The sequence below is a fragment of the Halichoeres trimaculatus genome, unplaced genomic scaffold (genome assembly GCF_033239565.1).
Source record: "Halichoeres trimaculatus isolate MK-OKI-2021-1 unplaced genomic scaffold, fHalTri1.1 fHalTri1_scaffold_3, whole genome shotgun sequence".
NCBI lineage: Eukaryota > Metazoa > Chordata > Actinopteri > Labriformes > Labridae > Halichoeres > Halichoeres trimaculatus.
The window spans coordinates 17,120,626-17,143,354 of record NW_027437181.1 but is presented as its reverse complement, the minus strand read 5'-3'; the positions used below and the strand labels follow the sequence as shown (position 1 = coordinate 17,143,354).

At 40.2% G+C, this 22,729-nt stretch overlaps 1 protein-coding gene across 12 annotated transcripts in view; it reads left to right on the top strand.

Annotated features, from left to right (window-relative positions):
• tjp1a (tight junction protein 1a) overlaps nucleotides 1-22,729 on the top strand; it is a 104,359-nt gene that overhangs the window by 42,364 nt on the left and 39,266 nt on the right. Inside the window, exon 1 of one of the 12 annotated variants that reach the window (XM_074666665.1) lies at nucleotides 10,450-10,900. The exons of the other annotated variants lie outside the window; for them this stretch is intronic. Within the exon in view, the coding sequence (XP_074522766.1) occupies nucleotides 10,877-10,900 (24 nt within the window). The 5' untranslated portion in view covers nucleotides 10,450-10,876. Of the gene's footprint in view, nucleotides 1-10,449; nucleotides 10,901-22,729 lie in introns of those variants that run through there. 12 annotated transcript variants of the gene reach the window in all.

The window sequence follows — 22,729 nt, the reverse complement described above, 5'->3', positions numbered from 1 at the left end:
GACACATGACTATTAATTATTGTCATAAACTACAACTAGAAGAAAGTCAATGAATAGGACTTGGACAATATTAAACCCTGCTCTCTCAGCAGCTGCTTTCTTTCCACATTGTCACTGAACCTTAATCTTGTCATGTAGTCGTGCACAGGACCTAAAGTTTATTGGAGCGGTAGTGCAGCATAAAGTGTTTACTTTGTCTTATTGTCTTTGCAGTGTATCGTCCACTGACTTTGTTTACTGTACATGTCACATGGTCAGACCAGTGACACTGGTTCAACTGAGGGGCCCCAGGTGAGACTGAAACAGTAGGCAAACAGGCAGATAACAATTCTACACAAAGCTCTGTTACCTGTTGGTGTTGCAGTAAGGAAAATCTAACATACCCCCTGCACATTTTTTGTCAATTTTTACTTTGTGATTTTTTCACCTTGTTCATGACATAAAACATAACAGTTGAATGCGATCTGCAGATGTCCAAGTGGCACCTTCCTGCTATTTGTAAAGTCAAGTCAGCACCCTTGCATCCTACTGTCCAGCATATGAGAAAAGTCTAGATATGCACATTCAATCTCTCCTCACGTATGAGCTCACAGGAACTGTCTATATGCTGCAGAAAAGGTCAATGTAAATCCCTGCCCAGCGCCCATATCAGTCCGGACCCTGCTCAGGCCCCACAGCACCCAGCCCCAGAGAGGTGGCTTAGCCAGGCTTTTAGGTTGACTCCCTTTCTGCTGAGTTCATCAGGCTGGTCCTTTGAGCAGGGAGCCTGCCCCACTGCCTTATGGCCCTTTCTCTCTTTTCAGGCAACAAATGTGCTAAAACAGCACTCCATAATCACTTGGCATTAGGGGTCGTTGTGTTGGGCATTAGCAGTTCGAATTGACCAGTGGGACGTTATAAAAATGAGTCTGACAAGAGAACACCAAAGCTGATGAGTCTGGATCCTGGCACTGGACGGCTCGAGGATTAGTCAGCTAACACAGAGGCTGGGGCTTCTGCAGGGTCGGGTCCCATCGCATCTCATCACCACCGGGCTTGAAGCGGCCCCTCTGGCTGCCGTGTCTCCATCCGCCTCTCTGGCTGGCTGGCTGGCTCTGGTTCCCATCCTCCACTGCATCTTCTGTCTCCATTCTAGCAGAAACACAACATCATCTCCTCTTGTAGGGTTGTGTTTTCATGGGAGGAGCGAATGATGTCATAGACTTAGGACAGGGAGGGTTAGTGAAGTTGCAGTGGAGGGTTTCGGTTCTGTAACATAAAGAGAGTTACTCATGGCGGTAAAAGCTCAGTATGCTTATCACACACAAGTACAATCCATACATATTAAGCACAAGTCCAGCTGCGTACACTTAACATTCACTCACACTGCAGTTTGATATGGTGAAATAAAAGCTCTTCAGATCTCGTTAATGATCGACTGTCTTTTTATTCAGCACAACAAAAACTCCTTTGAACTCTGACAGAAGACAAGACATGTCACCACCAGTTAGCCCTTGTCTGATTTCATCGCTGTTACTATCTGCCAATCAGTGTAACACTTACTATAAATCAATTTGCCTCATTATCACTGAACCATTAAATCACATTCACTGCAGCAGCTAAGCGCTACGTAGCCTGTAGAGAATTTAATCTATTCTTACAGAATATCTGCTGCTTTTGTGTGTCAGGCTCTTCTCCACACTCTGAACTGTTCAGCCTCTCCTGGGGAGCAGAGTTCCTGCTGCTTTCACTCCTCATGCCCAGCGAGAGCAGCTTCATACAGTTGGAATTCAGCGGTAACAGGCGGTACCATGGGAAGAATCACCGGGCTCGGGGAGGGGGGGTCCTTCCAGGCCGATGCTGAGTTCACTGGACTTGAAACATTCCCTCATTTGTTGCTACTTTGTGAGTCAATACGGTGTAGTTTATCTCTCTCTCTCTCAGTTTTCTCTCCTCCTCTGCCTCTTTTTTTGATCTGCTTTCCTGTCCTTTCCTTCACCCCAGACCTCCTCCTTATATTTTTCTTCTCTACTTTCCACCTTATCACTCCTACTTGTCCTCTTTCTTCCCTTAGTGACACTTTTCTATACCTTTTCTTAGTCCTTTAATCCCTTTACCCTTCTGTTCTGCTTATTTTCTGCCCCGTTGTCTTGTTTTTTTGCTTTTATTGCATTCTTTTTATCATCTCCTCACCTTATTCATAATATTTTTGATTACTCTTAAGGCATCTTTAAGATTACAGACCTTACTCAAAACAGCTGTCTGCAAAAAAAAAAAAAAAATTGTAAAATCCAGTTTATAAAATGGATAGCTATTATTGTACTTGCGAGAACTAAACAAGGCTATCTTCTTTCAAAATAGAAAAGGAAAAACATTTATCTCTGAATGACTGAGTCTGCTGTTTACATGTATCTTCTCTTCTCAGCCTGTTTGTTGGTTAAAACACTGTCTGCCTCAGTTATCATGAGAAGAGACTGAAATGTCTCTGGGATGATTTATGAATATGTCGTGTCTGGAGGCGATGCGTTGTTTAAAAACCTCAGATCAACATTTGTGTTTGTTTATATTACATATCCTTTATTAAGTGGACAGCATTCAGCTCACTGCTGGTCATGAATTAAAATAAAACTGGCCAGTGATGCAACCTGAGAGAGAACAGAAAACAGTCCTCTTCCTGGCTGTCATAACATTGTTCCCTCTCTCCCTCTCTATCAGGTGCCAAATACCCTGCGAACATTGGTTCTCTGTCTTTTGTCTAAAGGACAAAATAGTATTCTTCAAACAGACCGATGAAGCCAGCTGTGTTACATGTTCCCTGCTTATCATAATGTGTTAGTGTGCTGACATCATGGCTCAACCTCACACACAAAGTGGACAACAGAGTTGTTGTCACTGCAGTGTTTACACTGCAAACAGTGCAGATAACATTGTGTCACTGCACAGGATTCCTTTTCCTTTGGCTACCTAATAAGAGTGAGTGTGACTCATATTTAACAGCTGGTCTGAATGAGTCAGCATGTGTTGATCCACTTGTTGGTGTTTGCATAAGCACAGGTGAGGGTACAGGGTTGTTAAGATCCTGATCCTTTTTACCACCACACTGACTCTTGAGGTTTGTAGCTGTTGCAGTAAATGATGCTGAACCTTTTATGACAGCAACATCATTCACCTCAATCTTACAGTTTCTCCTTAACCTTTGGACTTACAGGCTGGGTAGAGAGTTTTCTACAACAATAAAATGTCAGATTATGAAGAAAATGGTGCTGACCTGCAGACACACATAGCAAAAACCTGTATCTTATAAGGAGGAAGATGTGTTTTCTTTTCTGCACTGAAAGCCAGGTATAGGTACTTTTTCACATTTCAAACACATTTGAAATTTGATGCCTGGTAACTGGCAATCAGTAGCAGTATCTAATGGTACCAATTTTTGGTTCTTTTATGTGTTTATGTGGTAAAAAAAAAAAGCCCTGCGATTGACTAGCGACCAGTCCAGGGTGTACCCCGCCTCTCGCCCAGCTGGGATAGACTCCAGCCACCCGCGACCCTGAACAGGATAAGCGGTATAGAAAATGAATGAATGAATGTGGTAAAAAATATCAATATGTTTAATAGTAAAGTATAAAATTTTGTCAATTCAACATATTTACTCCTCAGTGTATAACCCTGCAATGCTGTTCATGTCCAGCATGGAAAATTCCTCTCCTACTCTTCCACTCCCTCACAGTCACAAGGATGCATTTAGGTACCTAAACATGGTACCTTTTGATTCTATATAAATTGGTACTCTGTACTTTTGACAGAATTTGGTCGGTACCTGTAAAAGTACCTAATTCGGTACCATGTATTTCTGTAAAAACCTTCCCAAGAGGGTCTTGTAGATGCAAAAGGAAAAAAGGGGCTTCTTTAGTCTGTCATTTGTTTTCTTATTAAGGTAGCTTTTCTCACAGTTACTTCTTTTGCAGAAAGACTCAAAGGGAAGTTTCCTAAATAACTTTTTTTAAATAAAGTTGAGTATAAGATCAAAGTTTTCTGTGTTGTTTGTACAGTGAACTCTTGTGAGCCAGTTTGAAAACATTATTCAAACTGGGACTTGAAGTCCATCCTGGGTTCTGTGATGAGAAATGTTGCTTCACTGCTGGACAACTGCACAATGAATCTTCTCTTTGACAGGAGCAAATCATGCTCAGAGAGCGTGGCAGGCTGAATTGTACAGTTGTTGACTGTATTAGACTTGTAAATCCTCACGCTTCCTTGAAAATCAATTACATGCCACTTACATTATGTGTCAAATGGCATTTTAAAGCCTGCTGCTTGCTGTCGACACTGTAACTTGAGCTGCAGCTGTTGGACTTACTGAAACATAATTCTGTCTCTGCGGCTGAGTGGTGCAGCTTTAGAGAGCTTGTGTCTGTAGCCTTTTCATTAAGCTGTAGTTTCACAACATGCCTGGACATTCACACATTAGCCAGGGCTCAGAGGAGTTAACACATAGATAAAATCGAACCCCATGAAGAGCAGGTGTACCTTTGGTCCCAATTCTGTGTTTAGTAGCCGGTAAATAAATAACAGTAAAAGGTATGACGACTTTTGATATTTGTCAGTGTTACTTGAGATTAGTCAATAGTATCTTTTCCAGCAGTCTTGACCCCTTGGCATGGACTTCATAACTTTTAACCCAAGGTTGTTGCTTGGTTTTAGATTCAATAGTTAGTATTTTCATATTTACTGACGAGTATAGGGCTCAAATGTATTGTTTTGTTTTGTTTTTAAACAGGATTTACTGTAGTTCCTCAATATTACGAAATATGAAATCCTAATCCTGGATCAGAGAAGAAGGTAATCAAGTTGTTTTGTGGGACATAGTTAAGGGAAATATAGCTCAGTGTTTCTAAAACCTGTAGGCAAAAACAAAAACAGATTGTGAGATAAGTCGCAGGGTTTCATCAGTCAAAATGTATAGATTTAGTCTGTACTGTTATTATAGCCTCAAGTGGATCTTTATTGTAAGTGCTGACAGACGGTTTAACTGCTGCTTTTAATACAGCCTCTATCTGTCTCTGGCTTTAACTTGTGAGAAGTAACAATGCAGCATCATTTTTTGATTGGGTGGATAATATGTGGAAATGCCTTATATTGTCCTGTTTGAGCAATGGTGACAGGTTACATTGATTGATACAATGAATGAAAACAGTATCTTTGTTGAATGAGCTGAAATCATGTGCAGGTAAGCCTCACCCAAAATTTAAAGTCTTTATCAAGTTTTTGCACACTGCTAAAAAAAGCTTGCGCTGCATCTCTGTTCATGCGGCTGGGGTAGCTTCACAGCATACTTGATGTCACTGGCAAATGCTTGGGCCATTTGCAGACACACATACCATACATGCATGTTAGGTTACACTCTTGAGTTGTACACGTTTGTTGTACATTTTTGTACACATCATTACACTGTGCTGCATTCACAACCACAAAGTGTAAGTATTAAACAACCTGCTCTCACACTCATGCTCAGTGACATACAACTATTAACTGCTAATTGATTTGCATTAGAGGGAACTTATGGTCAGTTTACAGGGTTTTTGTTTTTTTGTTTTTCCTAACAGCTCCTCAATAAAACATAATTGCAGCAATTTCCTCTCTCTTGACTTGTTTAAATGCTCTACATATTGATCTCTTGTACTCACACCAAAACTGCTCAGCTTGCCTTATCTGCTTACAGGCAAACAGCAAAAAAACCCTCTGTGAAATCGATATATTTTAATGAATACACTACAGCTACACTGCTTTTGCTTTATACTCTGACCTTTGACCACATTTTCTGATCTTTGCGTAGTTCTTTAAAAGAACAAAAAGTTCAGAAAAAAAGATAATTGTTTTATACGTGGTAAAAGCTGGGCTATAATCACAATGGTTGAAATAAATCGCACTTAATTTAAGAAACTACATTAGGCGCAGTGAACTTGACAGGTTGGGAAAAAAGTTTACTTAAGTGTATGATAAAAATCGCATACAATCGCAACCCGGTCAGAAGTTATTTGACACGTCTATGTGACCCCAGAAGTTTTCCCCACTCTTTCCCTCCTCCTGAGAATCCCCTATTCCCTTATTTCATTAGAGTATTTTTAAAGCCAGAAATACTTCTGTATGGTTTCTGCAAAGGTTGCTGGATTTTGTTATCTGTTGTTGAAAATGGACCGTTGCCACAGGGTAAAATAAGATTATTATGCAAAAAGTTTGATATGAAACTTTGAGCACAGTCTGTACTTTCCTCTTTGTGTCTTGAGTCAGAGGACACCCTAGCAGAACACAAACACATTGTAATAATATGTTTATCTTCATAACAAATGTGACCGGGTAGCTACAAAATGCAGCTGAAGTTGCATTTGCATCATACACTGTTCAGCATACAACAATAGAGGGAAAAGGTTGAATTGCTTTTCATGAAGTATTTACTGGCAGAACACAAACATGAACATTCACACACACACACACACACACACACACACACACACAGACACACACACACACACACACACACACACACACACACACACACACACACTCACACACACACACACACACACACACACACACACACACACACACACACACACACACACACACACACACACACACTAGATTGAGCTGAGTGCCTTGTGTATTGCACCTTGGGATTTGCATTATTTTTAATTTACAGTTTCATTCTGCTGCAAACAATGGAGTGGTCACGTGGATGGAAAGCATGATGTAATGGCTACCTTTTCCACACCAGATTTACACAGTGTATTGAGTGTTAATGGGTGTGGATCTCACACTACACACAAAAACAAGATTAAACACTCAGGACTCAGCTTTGGTTTTAGGGGACAGGCTGTTTTCTTTACAGAAAAATGACCATACAAATTAAAAAAAGTGCTGGCATTTCAAGTAGACCTGCTTATGGGGCTCTGCAACCCAGGGCCAGTCCTTGTTTAGCTACTTGAGATAGCGCTCAGTGGAGTTCAGTCTGGTTCACTGGAGTATAGTTTGTGTTCTTTTGCTGAGACATCCTTGTCCTTTGAGGAGAGAAACAAAAAGTGAGAGAAAGAGGATAGTGAGAGGTTTTATTTGGTTGGCTGATCACTGGCTGTCTCTTGGAGTAAATGTCCTCTGAAGATTAAAAGTAGCCCAGTTTACTGGAAGACATTGAGCGGTACATTTTGCACACTGACATTTTTTTATATACCACGTTGACTAGATTCCCCTGAGTGTCTACAAATAATAACAACTCAAATGATTCCTGCTACTTTTTCTTTTGTGGTAGTGAATGACTAAAGTTGAAAAAAAGTTTATATTAAAAGAGACTGTCAACTCTAAACTCGACAAACTAGTTCACATCATGTTGAAATGAAGAGTGGGATTTATCTCATCATAAGGTCATGTTTCATGAAACTCTGAAAACCCCACATGTGTTTACAGTTCAAGTCTCACAAAAGCCTGAACAATATTGACCTGGAAAGTACAGGGTCAAATTTAAGAGATGTCTGCTAATCCAGTAATATGATACTAATCTGGTCACAAACAGATGGCATTCTAAGAAGAGATGTGACATTTGTGTACTGATCATTTGTGGGACACACGATGATCTTTCCACTTGTGGTTTTAAGTTATAAAACAGAAAAGTGTTTTGTAAGTGAAAGTTTTGAATAAAAATCCTTTTGAAAAATCTTTTAAATATGTGTGACCTATAATATAATCACTTACAAGCAATCCAGCAGATTGGATCCATAATCAGTTTTTGACTAATGAATATTTAGTGATAGGTTTGATTTAAAAGAACAGTATCAGAGGTGTTTGTCCATCATTTTTCAGCACCAGGCAACGTTAAATGCTCATCATGGGAACTTTAGTCTTGTCTATCCCCCAAAAAACCTCAGAGTTTGTATTCTGCTGCTACTTTGATATTTTGCTGCACAGAATTTTAACCCTTAGATGAAAAGGGGTCCTTATTCTCGCTTGAGTAACTTGTGATAAAAAATATTACACTTCCTTTTCTTTGGGGACTTGAATTAATCATACTTTCCAGAGTTTCTTAAACAAGGTCTGTTTCTCTTTTTGTGGTTAAAAAAGTAAACACAGCAGACTACTCTATTAGAAATGTGATTTCACTGCATATAATAATCTCTCTTTTCACTTTTTCATGCTTAAGGACTGTTATACCTCCAAATAAATGGCTTTCCCTGGTCAACAGTTACATGAGAAGGTCTGATAGATTACTTGAGTCTCCAGAAGGTTTTTATTAGGATGTAGAAACAAAGAGCCCTTGGACCTGAGGGGCAGCCCTGAGCCAACAGAGCACAGGAGAGATCACACTGCCCTTCACACCCTTAACTCAGGACAGATGTAACAAGAGAAAAACATCTGTGTAGGACCTTACACCAAAGCAAAAGAAACGACTCACATCAAACCCTTACATTCCTCTTTATTCATCTTCACATAATTGTGTTAGTCTACGCCTTTTTTGCGCATCAGAAGCCAGCTTCATTTTTTCATATGTACACATTAGACTGTTTCACTCTACATTAGCCTTTTCGCTGCAGGAGAAGCTAGGTTGACTGAACCTTGTGATGTGCTCCAACCTAATGTGAGCCTGCATATTCGCTTTTGTTTTCCATGTGCCTGCTCTTCCATGAGCGCACCTGAGCTTTGAAGCTGTCCGCTGCATGAAAGAACGTTATCACTTTGCTTGTGTGTGTGTGTGTGTGTGTGAGAGAGAGAGAGAGGGATAGAGAGAAAAAGAGAGATGGGAGCAGAGATGTAAGCTTAGAGGACAAAGATAGCTTTGATCACATTTGGAGTGTCACTAATGCCCTGCTCCTCTCTGTAAGAACATCTGAGGTACCATCACAGCTGTGGATAAGAGTGAGTGGCGAGCAGCAGAGCAAATGCATCTCTTTACTGTCTGTTTTAATGGTGATAAGCAGTATTTTATAGCTTAGTTTTGTTATTTTCATTGAAATTTTGTCCAGTTGAAACCTGAGCGATCATGTTAAACATCCTGCTGTCAGCACTGATCGATCCTGATAGGCGTTTGAGGAGCTTCAGAAGGAGCGAGAGACTTGCATCAATACTAGTATGTATCCCCCTTGAGGCATGTTTGACAGTGTGGTTTCTGTTTTTGTATGCATTTACCTCTGCTCTTATTTTACGAAGACTTCAGTGAACCCTTGTGGTGATATCTCTATGTCCCAGTTAGTGTCTTTCCCGGACACACTTTAGAAATGTGTGCCTCAGTGGCTGAAGTATGTCTGCAAGTTTTAAAGTTGCTCATCTGTTTTGATCCTCTTCATGTCGTGACCTGGCCTTCTGAGAGGTTATCCACTGCTTGCAACCCTCAACACAGGTCTGCTGCTCCTGACTGGCTGTATTTTAGCTTTTCAGGATTATGTCTGGTGGGAATTAACCCCTTAGACCACCTACGCTGCAGCCAAGTCTAGCCCTCCTCTCCACTAAGAGAGGAAGTGTCATTAAAACAACCAGTCTGAGGGTATGTGATTGCTCTGTTTGTTTGGAGAAGATAGGGCTAAAAGATAGGCTGTGTCTCTAAGTTGAATGCCCACAATCATATGTAGGTAACTAAAAACTTGAATAATGTTGCACTGCCTCCTTATTTAGTGGTTCTCTTGTGCCTCTCTTTAGTAACACACGCATTGTTTGCTTAAAACAGAAGTAATTGTACAACAATACATGCTGAGATTGTTGCATCCTGTGGGAGGGGTCTGGTTTAGGAAGTCCTAGGAGCTGCACTGAATGGCTTTTGTGGTTTCCTGTGAGGTGAATTTTCAACCGCAAACACTGCCAATTTCTCTGTCCCAAGTACAGTTTCAAATAAGAGATCTATTTTAAGTAAATTCTCTCATTTGTAACCTGCCAGGACACAACCATCTACAAAACTCCCCACAAACACTTAAACGGGAAATAGTCTCGGTGATTTGTTATGCAACAAACTTTTTAAATATTCTGCTCACACACTCCCATTCTTTTGATTTGTTTTAAGGTAAGGTTCTGTGTAGTCTTTCTGCGTTTGCGTTATGTTGTGTTTCGGTCGAATACAGATACGTTTTTATTTTTTTATTTTTTACGGGTCCTTTTACCCTTGTGTAACAACTAAACACAACATTCATCATCACCTCTAAGTGAAAGTGAGCATTCAGCATCAGTGGGGACAGCAGCGTCGCTTCTCCTTATTGTATCCCGGACGCTTTACTTCACGGGATGACAGGGGTGGACAATTTTTTGCATCTATAAAATTGTGAACGAAGCAATTTTTACACAATATTAACATATACTTATTTGAATCTTTACCAAGAAAGATAAAGTAAACTAATTTTTTATGATGGGTTTGGAGTAAAGTGGATAGTGCCCCCGTTTTTTTCCTCACCGCGCACCCCTCTGTGACTGTAATGGTCCGCTCCTCACAGAAACAACACGGCCGTTGCTCGCAGAGCAGAGAGCAGGGAGAGGTTTCCACAGCCTGCCATTGCTGTAGTACACCGTCCGAGTGATGCCTGCTGTTCCCAACTTTTCATCCAGTGGTTAGCGACGAAACATAACAGCAAGGTGGCCTTCATTTGCCTTTCTCGGACTCGAGTTTCTTCCATGACTCGATATCTGAATGGACTAACGTGAGCTTTCCAGGCAACTAAGATAAGATAATGAACTTTGGACTTTCCACACGGCTTTTCGTGACATGTTTCCCGTCGTCCTGGATAAAATAAAATAACACCGTAGCCCGGCGTGGCGGCAGCTGGGCGAAAATACAACTGGGAGGGAAAAGCGCACTAACCTTAGCGATTAATTAAACAAAGACACCAAGAACTTTTAACCTGCCACTTTTGAAGCGGAATAGCAGTGTAAAATGTCCTCCAAAGCTTTAAATAAGGTGGGTACCTGTCCGGATAAATTCAGCTGTTAGCAAGCTGCTGCTGTAGGGAATGTGTGAGAAACTGAAAAGCTAGCACTGGCTAATTTTGAAATACAAGTGGAATTTCCTCTGGATGTAACTAACTTTGTAGACCCTTGTTAGCAGCAATAGTTCTGCAGTTTTTTGAGTATGTTAGTGTTTTGTTTCGTAATTTACTGTGGAGTTCTGAAACATAAAACTACATGATAGAGCTGAGTACTACCGATTGCTGTTTTAGTTTACTAGGCTGAAATAGATGTGGTCGTTCAAGCTGATTAGCTGCCATAGACCAGTCTTCCAGCTCTGTTCATGGTGGGTCTCAGCTCAGCTACCTGTTGATATCTAGAGTACCAGTTTAATGGTTTGGTAAAACAGGGTAGGGGAATCCATATGGCTGTGAAGCTAACTGAGCCCCAGAGGAGGGAGCATCCCCTTTTTAGAGTACACAAGACCATCAAGTAAATTTGACCAGATTAGCACAAGTGAAACTCATTTGAAGACATGTTTGAATCAAGTTATGCTTTATTATAGGTTTTGTTGACTTAAGACTTGTTAAGCTATTCAGTTTGTAGAATAGTAATGATAAAATCAGGTGAACTTGTGACCTATATAGATTGCTTTTTGAAAGCTACACTTTATTAATTGTTATCAAAATAAAACTCACTTTTATGGGTTTGCTTACATCATAAGTCCAAGTTCAGTTCCCTCCAATATATTTTGGAGATCTACAGCCATCTGTGAAGTAATGCTGTCCACTCATCTGTTAAAAACAGCTGAATGAATTCTTCTTTTCAAGTCTAATCTAATGTATTTCAACATTTCAGTCATATATGCAGGTAGAGATTAGTTGAAAACCAGGTTCAGGATTTAAAAACAGTATTTAAACATTTCATTAGCTTTTAAAAAATAAGTGACCACTACCTTTACACACACACACACAAACACACACCATGTGTTTCCAATGTCTTTCAGAAGACGAATTAAAGATGTTTGTACCATATCAAATTTAATTGGGTCAATCCCAAGAGACCTAGATATTCATGAACTGTCTATTCAGCAGACTTTTCAGTAAGAGGAATTATTTTTCTTTCAGTTTGTCAAGCCAGGAATGTGCTTTGTTTGTCTAATAGAGGTAGTGCTATTCAGGTTTGGTAGGTTGTTCCAGTCAGACGAAACCAGCTCCGTCATGACGATGACGTTATGAGGGCCATGGTCACACCTTGACATAAGACTTACTACTACACTATGGTATCAGCTGGTAATAAGCCAAAACTGCGTCTTGTGCTTCTATATTGTTGTTTGCTCTAAACTAACAGTGAAACTGAGAACTGGATGTTGCTGCAAAAGCCTTTCCTTCAGGCATCAAAGTTTGTGAGAGTGTACTACAGTAACACAAACGACAGTGATCAGAATGTGAGGAGTTAGGAGGTAATAAAATAGACCTTGTTTTGTCAAGCAGTAAGTCGCCCTCATAGAATGAAGGCACAACGTGCATCAAGCCACTATATGATCATTGATATTCAGTTTTTTTGTTATAGCACTGCTGTTTTTAATGCTGAACACAATCTCTGAGTTTTTTCATCAAGCAGCATTGAAACTAGACCTTTTTTACTATGACCTTCTCTCTGTGCAATACCTAAAGGTTGACAGAAGACTTTTGTAAACAAAAAACTTTAAACAATATTTATTATTGCTAAACAAACAACTAGTGCAAACCAGGTGTTGTTGTGTTGTGCAACTTCCGTTGTGTTGACACACACCGTACTGCAGGAAGAATTCAGTTTTGAATCAAACCTTAGGTTTTTGCAATCGTTGCTGATATTAACGTGAGTGTTTGATCCTTATATGCAAATAATTTTAGCTGAACAGTATTCTGTAATTTATGATGTTTTGATATATTCTGTTAGTGCAGAGACCAATATTCTAGAGCAAACTTGTACAAATAAAAGATAGTGGTCAGATAATTTTTCCTGTAAAGTACACTCTAAATTAGTTTTTAATAGGGATGCACAATATTATCGGCACAATATCGGTATCGGCTGATAAAAGCTTAAAAACACGTTTATCGGTATCGGCAGATATGAAAATTTCTGCCAATATGCACAGCTGATAAAGTGCTATTCAGTTAGGATTATTATTATTTTCCATCTGAAAAATAAGCTCCTTAAATAAAATGTAGCACTTCATTTATTTGCACTGCAGAGCTCTGTGTCTGTCACCAGGTTGTTACAGTAGCTCTAAAATAATCAAATGAAACTTGGTTTTGTTTAAAAATGCATTTTACATTTAAAGTTCATGTATCTAAAGAAATTATTTTTTTGTATTTCAATACTGAATGTCTTGAGTTTGAAAAAATAATACATTTCTTATTTATGGTAAAATCAAATGTTTTTTGTCTTGTTTTATGTGTGTTTCTTAAACAAATAAGACCGTCACAATAAGAGTAACATATAAATTCCAGTACAGGATAGACTTAGCTTTCTTTACAGTGAAAAACAAACAAACAAACTTGTGATTATCAGTATCGGCCAAAAGAGGTTTCGATATATCGGCATATCGGATATCGGCAAAAATCCAATATCGTGCATCCCTAGTTTTTAACAATGTGATATATGTTGTTCCCAGTGGGGTCAGTTTTTATATTGAGGATGTGCGATGAAATGACTAAAATTTGTCATTTATGTTCAATTGAGAGCTTTGAAGAAGAAAAGTAGCCCTGTTCGGTTATTGTTTCTCTTTTTAAACCCAGTCTTGGGGAGCAGATGCTTGTTGGTTTTGGCTGAAGATCATGTATACTAAGTTAAAGCTTTCCTTCATGATGACAGAGAGATGACAGCACAGCAGAGGTATCAGTTGGATAAAAAGCAGGAATGTAGGAGTGGAGGACGTCATGCTGCCTGGTTGTTTGATGATAGGAAGGCTTAACATTTTTGTTATATGTGCTTGCTAATAGCAGAGGAACATTTTTTTCCATTTGAAGTCACAGATTAAGATTGGCAGAGGAAGATGAATTATTTTGTGATTCTCTGAAATTTGTCTTTCTTTGTGGTTGGGAAACCATGTTACAGCCCTAACCCCTCTCTGTACTCAGACAGATCTCACAGAAGGTTTCTTTCATCAGATCCTGGAAAGCACAAACTTTGTCTGAGGGTTCCTGCTCATTTTCAGCTGAACCCCCTCTAGGGTTCATGGGGATTTCTTTCATAAATGCAAATCTTGATTGTGTTAAAAACAGAAGAGAGCTCTCTTTCACATTTTTTTGATTAATGCTTTTATTTTTGAATCCTTCCATGCTTCCCAAGCGTGAAAGCCTAGTGAGCTGTGTCTCCTTTAAAACGTAAAACCTAGTGACTCTTTTAAAGGGTCACTGCACTGATTAGCTAACAGTTCAAAGACAGTAGACTCAAGCAAAACTACTAGTAGTGAAAAAGATAAGCTTCAACTAAGTTTTGTGGCAACAGCTCCTATCGTGTATTCAAGTATTTGAAACCAGTATGACCTCCCTTTTCCTGTGTGAGCCTCCTCTACAGTTTATTGTTTATAGTAATACCTACCAGATGAGTGGAGATTGACTGTTTGAACACCCGTATTAGTCACACACCAAGGGAAGCTTCAGTTAATGATAAACAGGAATGAAATGCAGCGGTGCTGTACTCCAGGAAAAGAGAAACACCTATGGGTGTGTTCTCTTCATGTCCCATAGGTCAGTAGAGCTTATGTGGTGCAGTTGTGCTTCAGTGTGTCATGAGGTTAGTGTGTTCATGAGTTGGTAAGTACTAAACATCCACTCAGTTGTGACAACATTGGCTGGAACAGTACAGCACTTTGTCTAACCAAACCAAAGTGAAGTGGATGCAGCAATTCAGTTTGTTTTGATAAACCTACATGCAGAATAACAGTTTATGTTAATTGCTGTTTAGAGGAGTGTGTGTTTCTGCAAAGAAAGGAAAGGAAAGGATCACTGTGTTCAGGGCCAAATTTCATGCTGAGGAGTGGAAAAGAACGGTTTATTCAAAGTTTGGTTCAAACTAGCCTCTGGTCTGTTTTTCACAGCCGTTGCTGAAAATATTGTCAGGCTGGTCGTGGTTCTGGTACGTCCATTGTTACTGCTTTTTCACCAGCTATAAGAGAGAAGCAGAGTTTCATCACAACCAGGCAGCTCAGAAAATCTCCAGTATGTTAAACAGTGTAAGAAGAGACAGAGATGCCAGCCTGTGGTTGTGGGACATTTGAAGATAGGACGACACATGAGCAGAGGAAAAGGAGGGAAACCAAAGCGAAATTGGTGACGTCATCATCAGGAGACTGACATTGGAATTTTATTAACTGTAACAATCATTGTTTCATGTTTTCGGCTGTTCATATTTTTGAATTTGTTAAATCATTTTTTACATCCTGGAAAGAGTTTCCTTATTATTTGACTGATGTTTGACTTTAATCTGGGTAAACTCTCCTCATTCCCCATGATTGGCCTTTGGTTGTTCCTGCTTGCTTCTGTGAAAGGAGCACAAAAAGGAAACACAATTTAGAGCATCAGCAGTCCCTCCAGCTTTTCAACTCCTGTTTTGAGAAGGGAGGCTGAAATAAGTGGAAAACGCATTTGGATGAAGAAGGTTGTATTAATTAGAGCTGCACAGCGGGCCAAGAACTGCCTCTATTTTGCTTTGATGATTACACATTGCCATTTACATCAATGGAGGAGGGAAATGTAATTAGAGGAGCAAGTGCTGGGGAGAGGAAAAGAGTGCGGGCAATGCTTTTTGTTCTGGGTCCTAGGCTCCTTGTCCTAATAGGAGAATCAGGGCTGATGGACAGCGATAAATGGAGTATGGAGCAACTCATTTTTGGCTTCTGTGACAGGGAATTAAACCACTAGTTTCGCAAAAACTTACCCACCCGTTCACTGAAAAAGAAAGACTTAAGAATATAACAGCCGGGTGAAATGTCACATCAGACGCCTCTGCCAAGAATTAAATTCATTTTAAGAGCAGCACATTGCAAAGTGTGCTCTGTGCAGTCTGAGCCACTTTCAGACACCATCTACTTTCTGACTGTATGAAGGATGAGGGAATATTAGACTTCCTTTGCAAGACTCCTTTACTCACGCAAACAGCAACGTCTTTGATTATGAGCTCTTGATTTAGCCTCTCGGGAGAGATGAGAGATGTCCATACTAGTGCTGCACGATTTGAGGAAAAGGTGCGATTTGCGATTAGGTGGACTATATTGCGATTGCGATTGTGCTTGCGATTTAATAAAAAAAGTTGTGTCATGATGAGCCTACAGACTTGCTTGGTTATCATGGAGAAAAATCTGAATTGCATGTGCTGACATTGGGATTGTGATTGCGATAATTGTGCAGCCCTAGTCCATACATACAGCAGCCATGACCCTGCTGGATTGAGGGGGACACAGATTTCAGTCTGGGATCTTTCTAGACCTTAAAGTGATACTCCGGGATGGAACAAGTTGGGTCCTATCACAAGGTTTAGGGCAGAAATTACCCCTACAGCAGTGTTTTTGTGCAGCAGAAGCCCAGGGCGCTCGCACCAAACACCCCCTCCCTGCTCCTCTGCCGGTTTCCTCTGCACTCAGACGGGGCCATATTTTACTTGACCAAAAACACAAATGAACGGACTCCCACCGAAAAAATCTGATATGGGTCTGCATTCACGCTTTATTTAGAGAATTTTCAGCGCGTTACTTTCACACAAAAACTCAGCTAAATAAGGCTCTAGTTCTCATCGTGTCGTAAAACGGCTCTACCTCCGCTGCAGAGCCACAGCTGGCTACGAGGCGCTCGCTGCTTAGTGTATCAGTCTGCGCGCGTGGTGTGCCAGATGTAAACAAACGCAGGTAGTCTGCCAGGACGAAGAGACACGATGAGAACTAGAGCCTTATTTAGTGGTGTTTTTGTGTGAAAGTAACACGCTGAAAATTCTCTAAATAAAGTGTGAATGCAGACCGATATCAGATTTTTTCGGCAGGAGTCTGGTTATTTGTGTTTTTGGTCAAGTAAAATATGGCCCCGTCTGAGTGCAGAGGAAACCGGCAGAGGAGCAGGGAGGGGTTGTTTGGTGCGAGCGCCCTGGGCTTCTGCTGCACAAAAACACTGCTGTAGGGGGTAATTTCTGCCCTAAACCTTGTGATAGGACCCAACTTGTTCCATCCCCGAGTATCACTTTAAGTATGAGTTAATGATTGGGTTGTTTAGGCATGATCAAGCCTACTACTTGTGACCAACATGCAAGTTAAGCATTTAGATATGATATAATAGTTCAGATGAGCCCCTTGTTACCTCAGCATCACCTCCTGTCAGTGTCTGGGTACAAACACTCTGGGACAGCAGCTGTTTGTGTTGTTTCACAGCCAGAGGACTCTGGAGAGCGGCAGTTATCAAGGACATCTGACCTGCTTATCTTTTCATCCCCAGAGTGATATGCAGGGCAGACACACACAGCAGGAGGCAGGTGGATAGCAGGGGGAGGAAAAAAAGGGAAAACAGGAGACGTCTTCTGAGGGAGGAGTTGATGTGAGGAGGGGTTATCGGAGGGATGTGATAGAGAAAGAAAGAGGTGGGAGGGAGGGATGTACCGGCTTTAATCTGAGTCACGTGGCAGATCTTAAAAAGACAGCATATCTTTCTTATAATCACAGCTTAATACATTGAAGTGTTTGTATTTGATTCAAATGCAGCAGCAACACTGGAGCTGTCCATGACCTTGCCCTGTGTGGGTCAAGGATTTTTCTGGGCTTGCAGTTCAAAAACAGTTACTGTTTGGCAGTGCAAGCAAAGGGTATCACTGGATTAACAGCCGGTTGATGGTTGAAGGTCATCACCTTCTCTGGACCCTTTTTGTACTCTGCTGGTTAAGGATGGATGAGATTTGCAACTAGCTGTGGTTTTCTGGTGGAAGACATCTGAATGCATTTTTGACTTTTCACCAAAATCAGTTAAAATCAATTCACACTTTCATTTTTGACATATTCACATCTTACTGGGATAAATCTGCTTTCAAGACCTAGCTCAGATTTTCAGGGAGGGATTTTTCTAGAAAAGATGTAGCTGTTTGGACTGGCAGAACTTTAAAACACAGACTTGACAGCATCTAAATATTGTATTATATCGGCTCCCTCAGGGAGACCAGACTGACTTTATGCTTTTAAGTTTTCGCCCTTACTTTGCAGAAACACATGACTGCTTGGCATTCAGTGATCCAGCTTCTTGCACTCTTTTGTTCTTGCTGAAGATGGATGCTTTACAGCGTCTCTAACCCTGAGTCTTGGTTTGTCCCTTGCTCCTTATCAAACAGACATTCTCGCAGAGAGAGGACACTCCGAGCCAGCCTCGCATCCTTTCTGTCAGGGCAGGGCAGGTCTCTGCAGGGATTTATCATTCCCACTGCAGGCACAGGGGATTTGACACAGGGTGTTTTGTGTGTATTAGACAGAGAGAGTGCAAGAGATAGACGGTGTGTGGGGGGAGGCAGGAGAGGATGGACAAGAGAGGGTGCATGTGGCAGTCGTGGCTCAGCTGGTTAGGGAGGAGAGAGAGGCTGGAACAGATTCATCCCAAGGCTTGTTGCCCTACATGCCTTTACACACACACACACACACACACACACACATACACACACACTGCTGCATGTTCATTTGCTTATCTCTTCTTTGCTGTGTTGGGAGTGCAAAACTGTCTTTTCTGTCTGGGAAACAGAGTCATCAGCCTGTGGGAGACACTGTCTGCTGCCTCAGATGATATGAAGCAGAGTCATCGCTCGAGCTGTATGGGTGTTAATTCTCACAACTACTCTGATACGGGAACCTGCCTCTGTTTTAGACATTTACAAAAAAAGCATATTCTTCAATCTTCTCTGATGATTGAATTCCTCCCTGCTAAGCATACACCTCCCTCACATGTCCACGTTGCTCTCCTTGGATGAACAGCACATCATGTGGCACACGGCACATTATCCTATGTCTCTATTAGCTGAACACCCTTTTCTCCTTTAAGTTTCTTCTACCCTTTTTGACCCTGTTTCTCTCATTCAGTGTCAAGTCCTGTGAAAAATATCACTGTGTCAACATCAGGGGCTGTTTGTTTTCTTGCAGCGTACCAAAAACTGTCATCATCTTAGCAAATCTTTAATCTGCTGTTTTCTGCTTTGCACGATGGTTTGCTTAAGCCTGTAGAGTTGAAGCGTTGCCTGCAGGCTAATAAAGTGCAAGAGCTGTAATCCAGTGCGCAGAAACTCTGCTTTTTTATTTTTTTTTCCTTTTTTTAAATCTGCTTTACTGTACCTTACCTAAATATAGTTTTAGATGTGCACTGAACTAACCTTCTGTGTTGATCACCAGAAGCAGAATGTCATAGAAGAGACACAAAACCAGAGGGGAACACAGAGGATCCATGAGACTTGTTTTTATCAAATGGAAAGTGTCCACTAAATTTGTTCTGTTAATCTCTTTTTCTACGCTGTGTTGAAATTTAACTGCTCTGAAGAAGAAAACAGAGTTAAAATAAAGGAGAGAAGGAAGCTTAAAAACGGTAGTGTTCAAAATCTAGTATTTATACCCTCTCTTGTATTCCTCGGGGAAAGCTGGTCCTGAAAAGTGTGGCATTTCACAAAGAGAGGCCTGTGAACATAAATACTCTGTAATTACTCCACTACAGCTCTCGAGCAAATGATGCACGATGGTTTTGCATTTGGAGTTGGCAGTAAACAAACAAATACTTCACTCTAGGTCAAACAGTGATGTTTGGCTGTCTAGTTTTTGGTTTAGTGTGCTCGACAACATTTTCTAAAGCCACATACTCTAATCCTGATCAGTGCTGTGCATGTGCAGCTTCCTACAGAGATAGGAATGAAGTGAGATGGCTCACTTGCATGCTCATTCAGGGAATAATTTGTGTGCTGCTCAGTGTTTTTTTTAATTTGTCAGATTCAAGGTTATAATAGTTCACTAAAACAAAACTAAAACGTAAACTAAAATTTAAAATACATTGCAGTTAACTCAAACTAATAAAAACTAGAAAAGAAAACAAAAACGATAAGTAAACTAAAACTGTATCTTGTGTTTACAAAACTAACTGAAACTAACCAAAATGATAGACAAAATTCCCTTAGTTATAGTTTTTGACAATACTATTAGCCTTTAAGATTTAAATTAATCAGACACATTTTCCCAAACAATTTTAGACAGTTTTAGGCAGTTGTCAGTGCCGCACAGCACCATCATAGCGACGTACAGGGACGAGCTTGTTTACCGCACTGACTGGCTGTGCGCTGTGCTGCGACGAAAGGTAGTGAAGCAATGAATCAGAGCATCTGTAATAGTTTAATTGTTACAGAGTCCAAGTTTTTATTTATTGAAGCTCAAATTATATTGTTTTTTTTTAAATAATTTATGTTAATATTATTTTAATGTAATTTATGTCAACATTATTTTATATAATTTATGCTTATATTTTTCATACTAAGTTTATGTTATTTTCTTGTGTTTAAGGCAGCAGCCAACATTTTGTGAGCACTATGTTGGACTTGAAAATAAACTGTATGACAAAATATTTACTCTGACCTTTTTGAATCCTGCACCTGGTTAATAAGGTATGAAAAAACTAAAATTTAACTAAAACTAAGCCTTGTTGCAAAAATCAAAACTAAATAAAAACTAGAATGCCTGCTTTAAAACTAATTAAAACTAAACTGTAATGGAAAATAAAATTTCAAAACTAACTAAAACTAAACTATAATGACAAATCCAAAACTATTATAACCTTGGTCAGATTCATGTTTGCAGGTCAGGTGTGGGCCACTTATAGGTTGCCTGTGGGTTGGAGTTTTGTTCCAGGCCTCCTTCTGGTAGAGTAGAAAAAACTTGTGTAAACAGGTTGTGTAAATAACAGTAGTGTAAGACTGTGCAGGTGTATTTCTTTGTTCAAACTTGTTTTGTTGTTACTAGTTTAGTTTGCAGGCTGTGAGGATCTTCCGCTCATTTATGTTGCCTTATGATGCCATTGTATTTTAAACCAGTGTATCAATGTTCAGTTAGTTCCTGTAAAGTTACTGTTAGAACAGAGTTGTAAGGCTACGTTCATTCTTGGCTCATTGTAGTTCCTTCATTACATTGCTGTAGATCCTGTCTCTAGAAGTCATTCATGTATTATCTCTCTGAACTTGTGTATCTTGTTAAAGAATGCATACCTCCCCCTCCCCGTCTCTCATCTCTTGGGGGATTGGTAATTATGTTGCCAGTTAAGTGCTGGGAAAATGGTGGCCACAACAGTAACTCATTAATTCACTATAGATTCTGCTCCACAACATGCCTATTGTCGCTAAGTCCTCAGAAGGCTTGGGAATGCCATTGAGTGGGTTTGGCCTCTCAGTGTTTTATGGCACCATGTGACTCTGCACACTGTGAGTTGTGGCTCAGAGTTGCGATGTTCGAAAGTTATTGTGCAACTTGAAATGTGAAATGTTTTTTACTCCAGTGGCAAATTTCCCTGCTGCCTGCTCTGAGGAGAACTTGGAAATCCAAACGCTGCTGTCCCTGTCAGGATAATCATTGTATCATTGTGGAGGGGGGGACTCTGTATTCGTCCTTGTTGGTTGTTGCTAATTTTGTCTCATCCTGTGTGTACTGTAGAGGCAGGCAAACAAAATGCTGAACCCTCCACTGAATCCCCCCTTTGTTTAGCATGCATGTGTGTTTACCCGTGCCTGCCTCTCCATAAGGTACAGCAAGTTGTGTTTTGTTTTGTTTTAGCAAGTTTTTTTGCAGAGGTAGAAATCAGCACAGGTCCTCCTGTGAGTCGAGGTATGAGACTCTGTGTGAATAAGTACATGTAGGGTTTTCGATTTGTCCTTTATTAGTTCTTCAGAGGTGCTCGTCTTAAGAAACCTCCTCACTTGTGGAAAAGTGTTTTACAATGACTGCCAAAATATTGCTCCTTCTAATTGTAGGCTGTCATTTCCATCACTATGAATGTTGCTGTCCAAGCAAAAATCTGATTCCAGCCACCTTGTCCTTTGAGGACTGGTGTTTGGCTTCTGTGAAGCAACTTTGCACCAGTCACCTCATGTTATTTAATGTAAATGCCGTTTGTGTGTTTGTTTCGGCTTAACATCAGAAAGAAAGTAAACAAACAGAAACAGAGAGGAGGGATTAAGATAGAAGGATCCAGGGTGTGAGATGAGGAAAAGGTGAGGGATACTGTTTGGAATGAGAAACAGGCTGAGAGAAAGAGTCGAGCCATGTCTCCTTATCTGCACATTCCTGTCGAGAGTGTGTGTGTGTCTGTGTGTGATGGGAGGGGCAGGGTGGGAATACTGATAGTTGTGTTTACAGCGATTGGCTGAATTCAGAGGTTCCAGGTCTGGATCTGCTTATCGTTCCCACTGCTTTGAATTTGGTTTCTGCAGACACAAAAACAGATCTAGTGCAGAAGGGGTTGATTCCCCTTTTTCAGTCTGAGAAGACTTTAAAAACAAAAGTGCAACAACTGTGAGTAAAAAAGTAAAGCCATAAATACTGATATTACGATGCAGATTTTTCTCCATTGTAGTCAACTAGGGCTGCAGCTATCGAATATTTTAGTATTCGAGTATTCTACTGAAAATCCCATCAATTAATCGAGCAATCGGATAAAATACATTTTTGTTTAGTTAAAGAGCAGTTATTTTTTTAAATGAAATTTTTTCTTTTTAAGAAATAGAATTTTCTGATACAGCATGTCAATAAGAGCACTTGCTTTGGTAGCTCCAAAATTTGTAAACACACTTTGACACATTTTTTGTGCCTTGTACATCT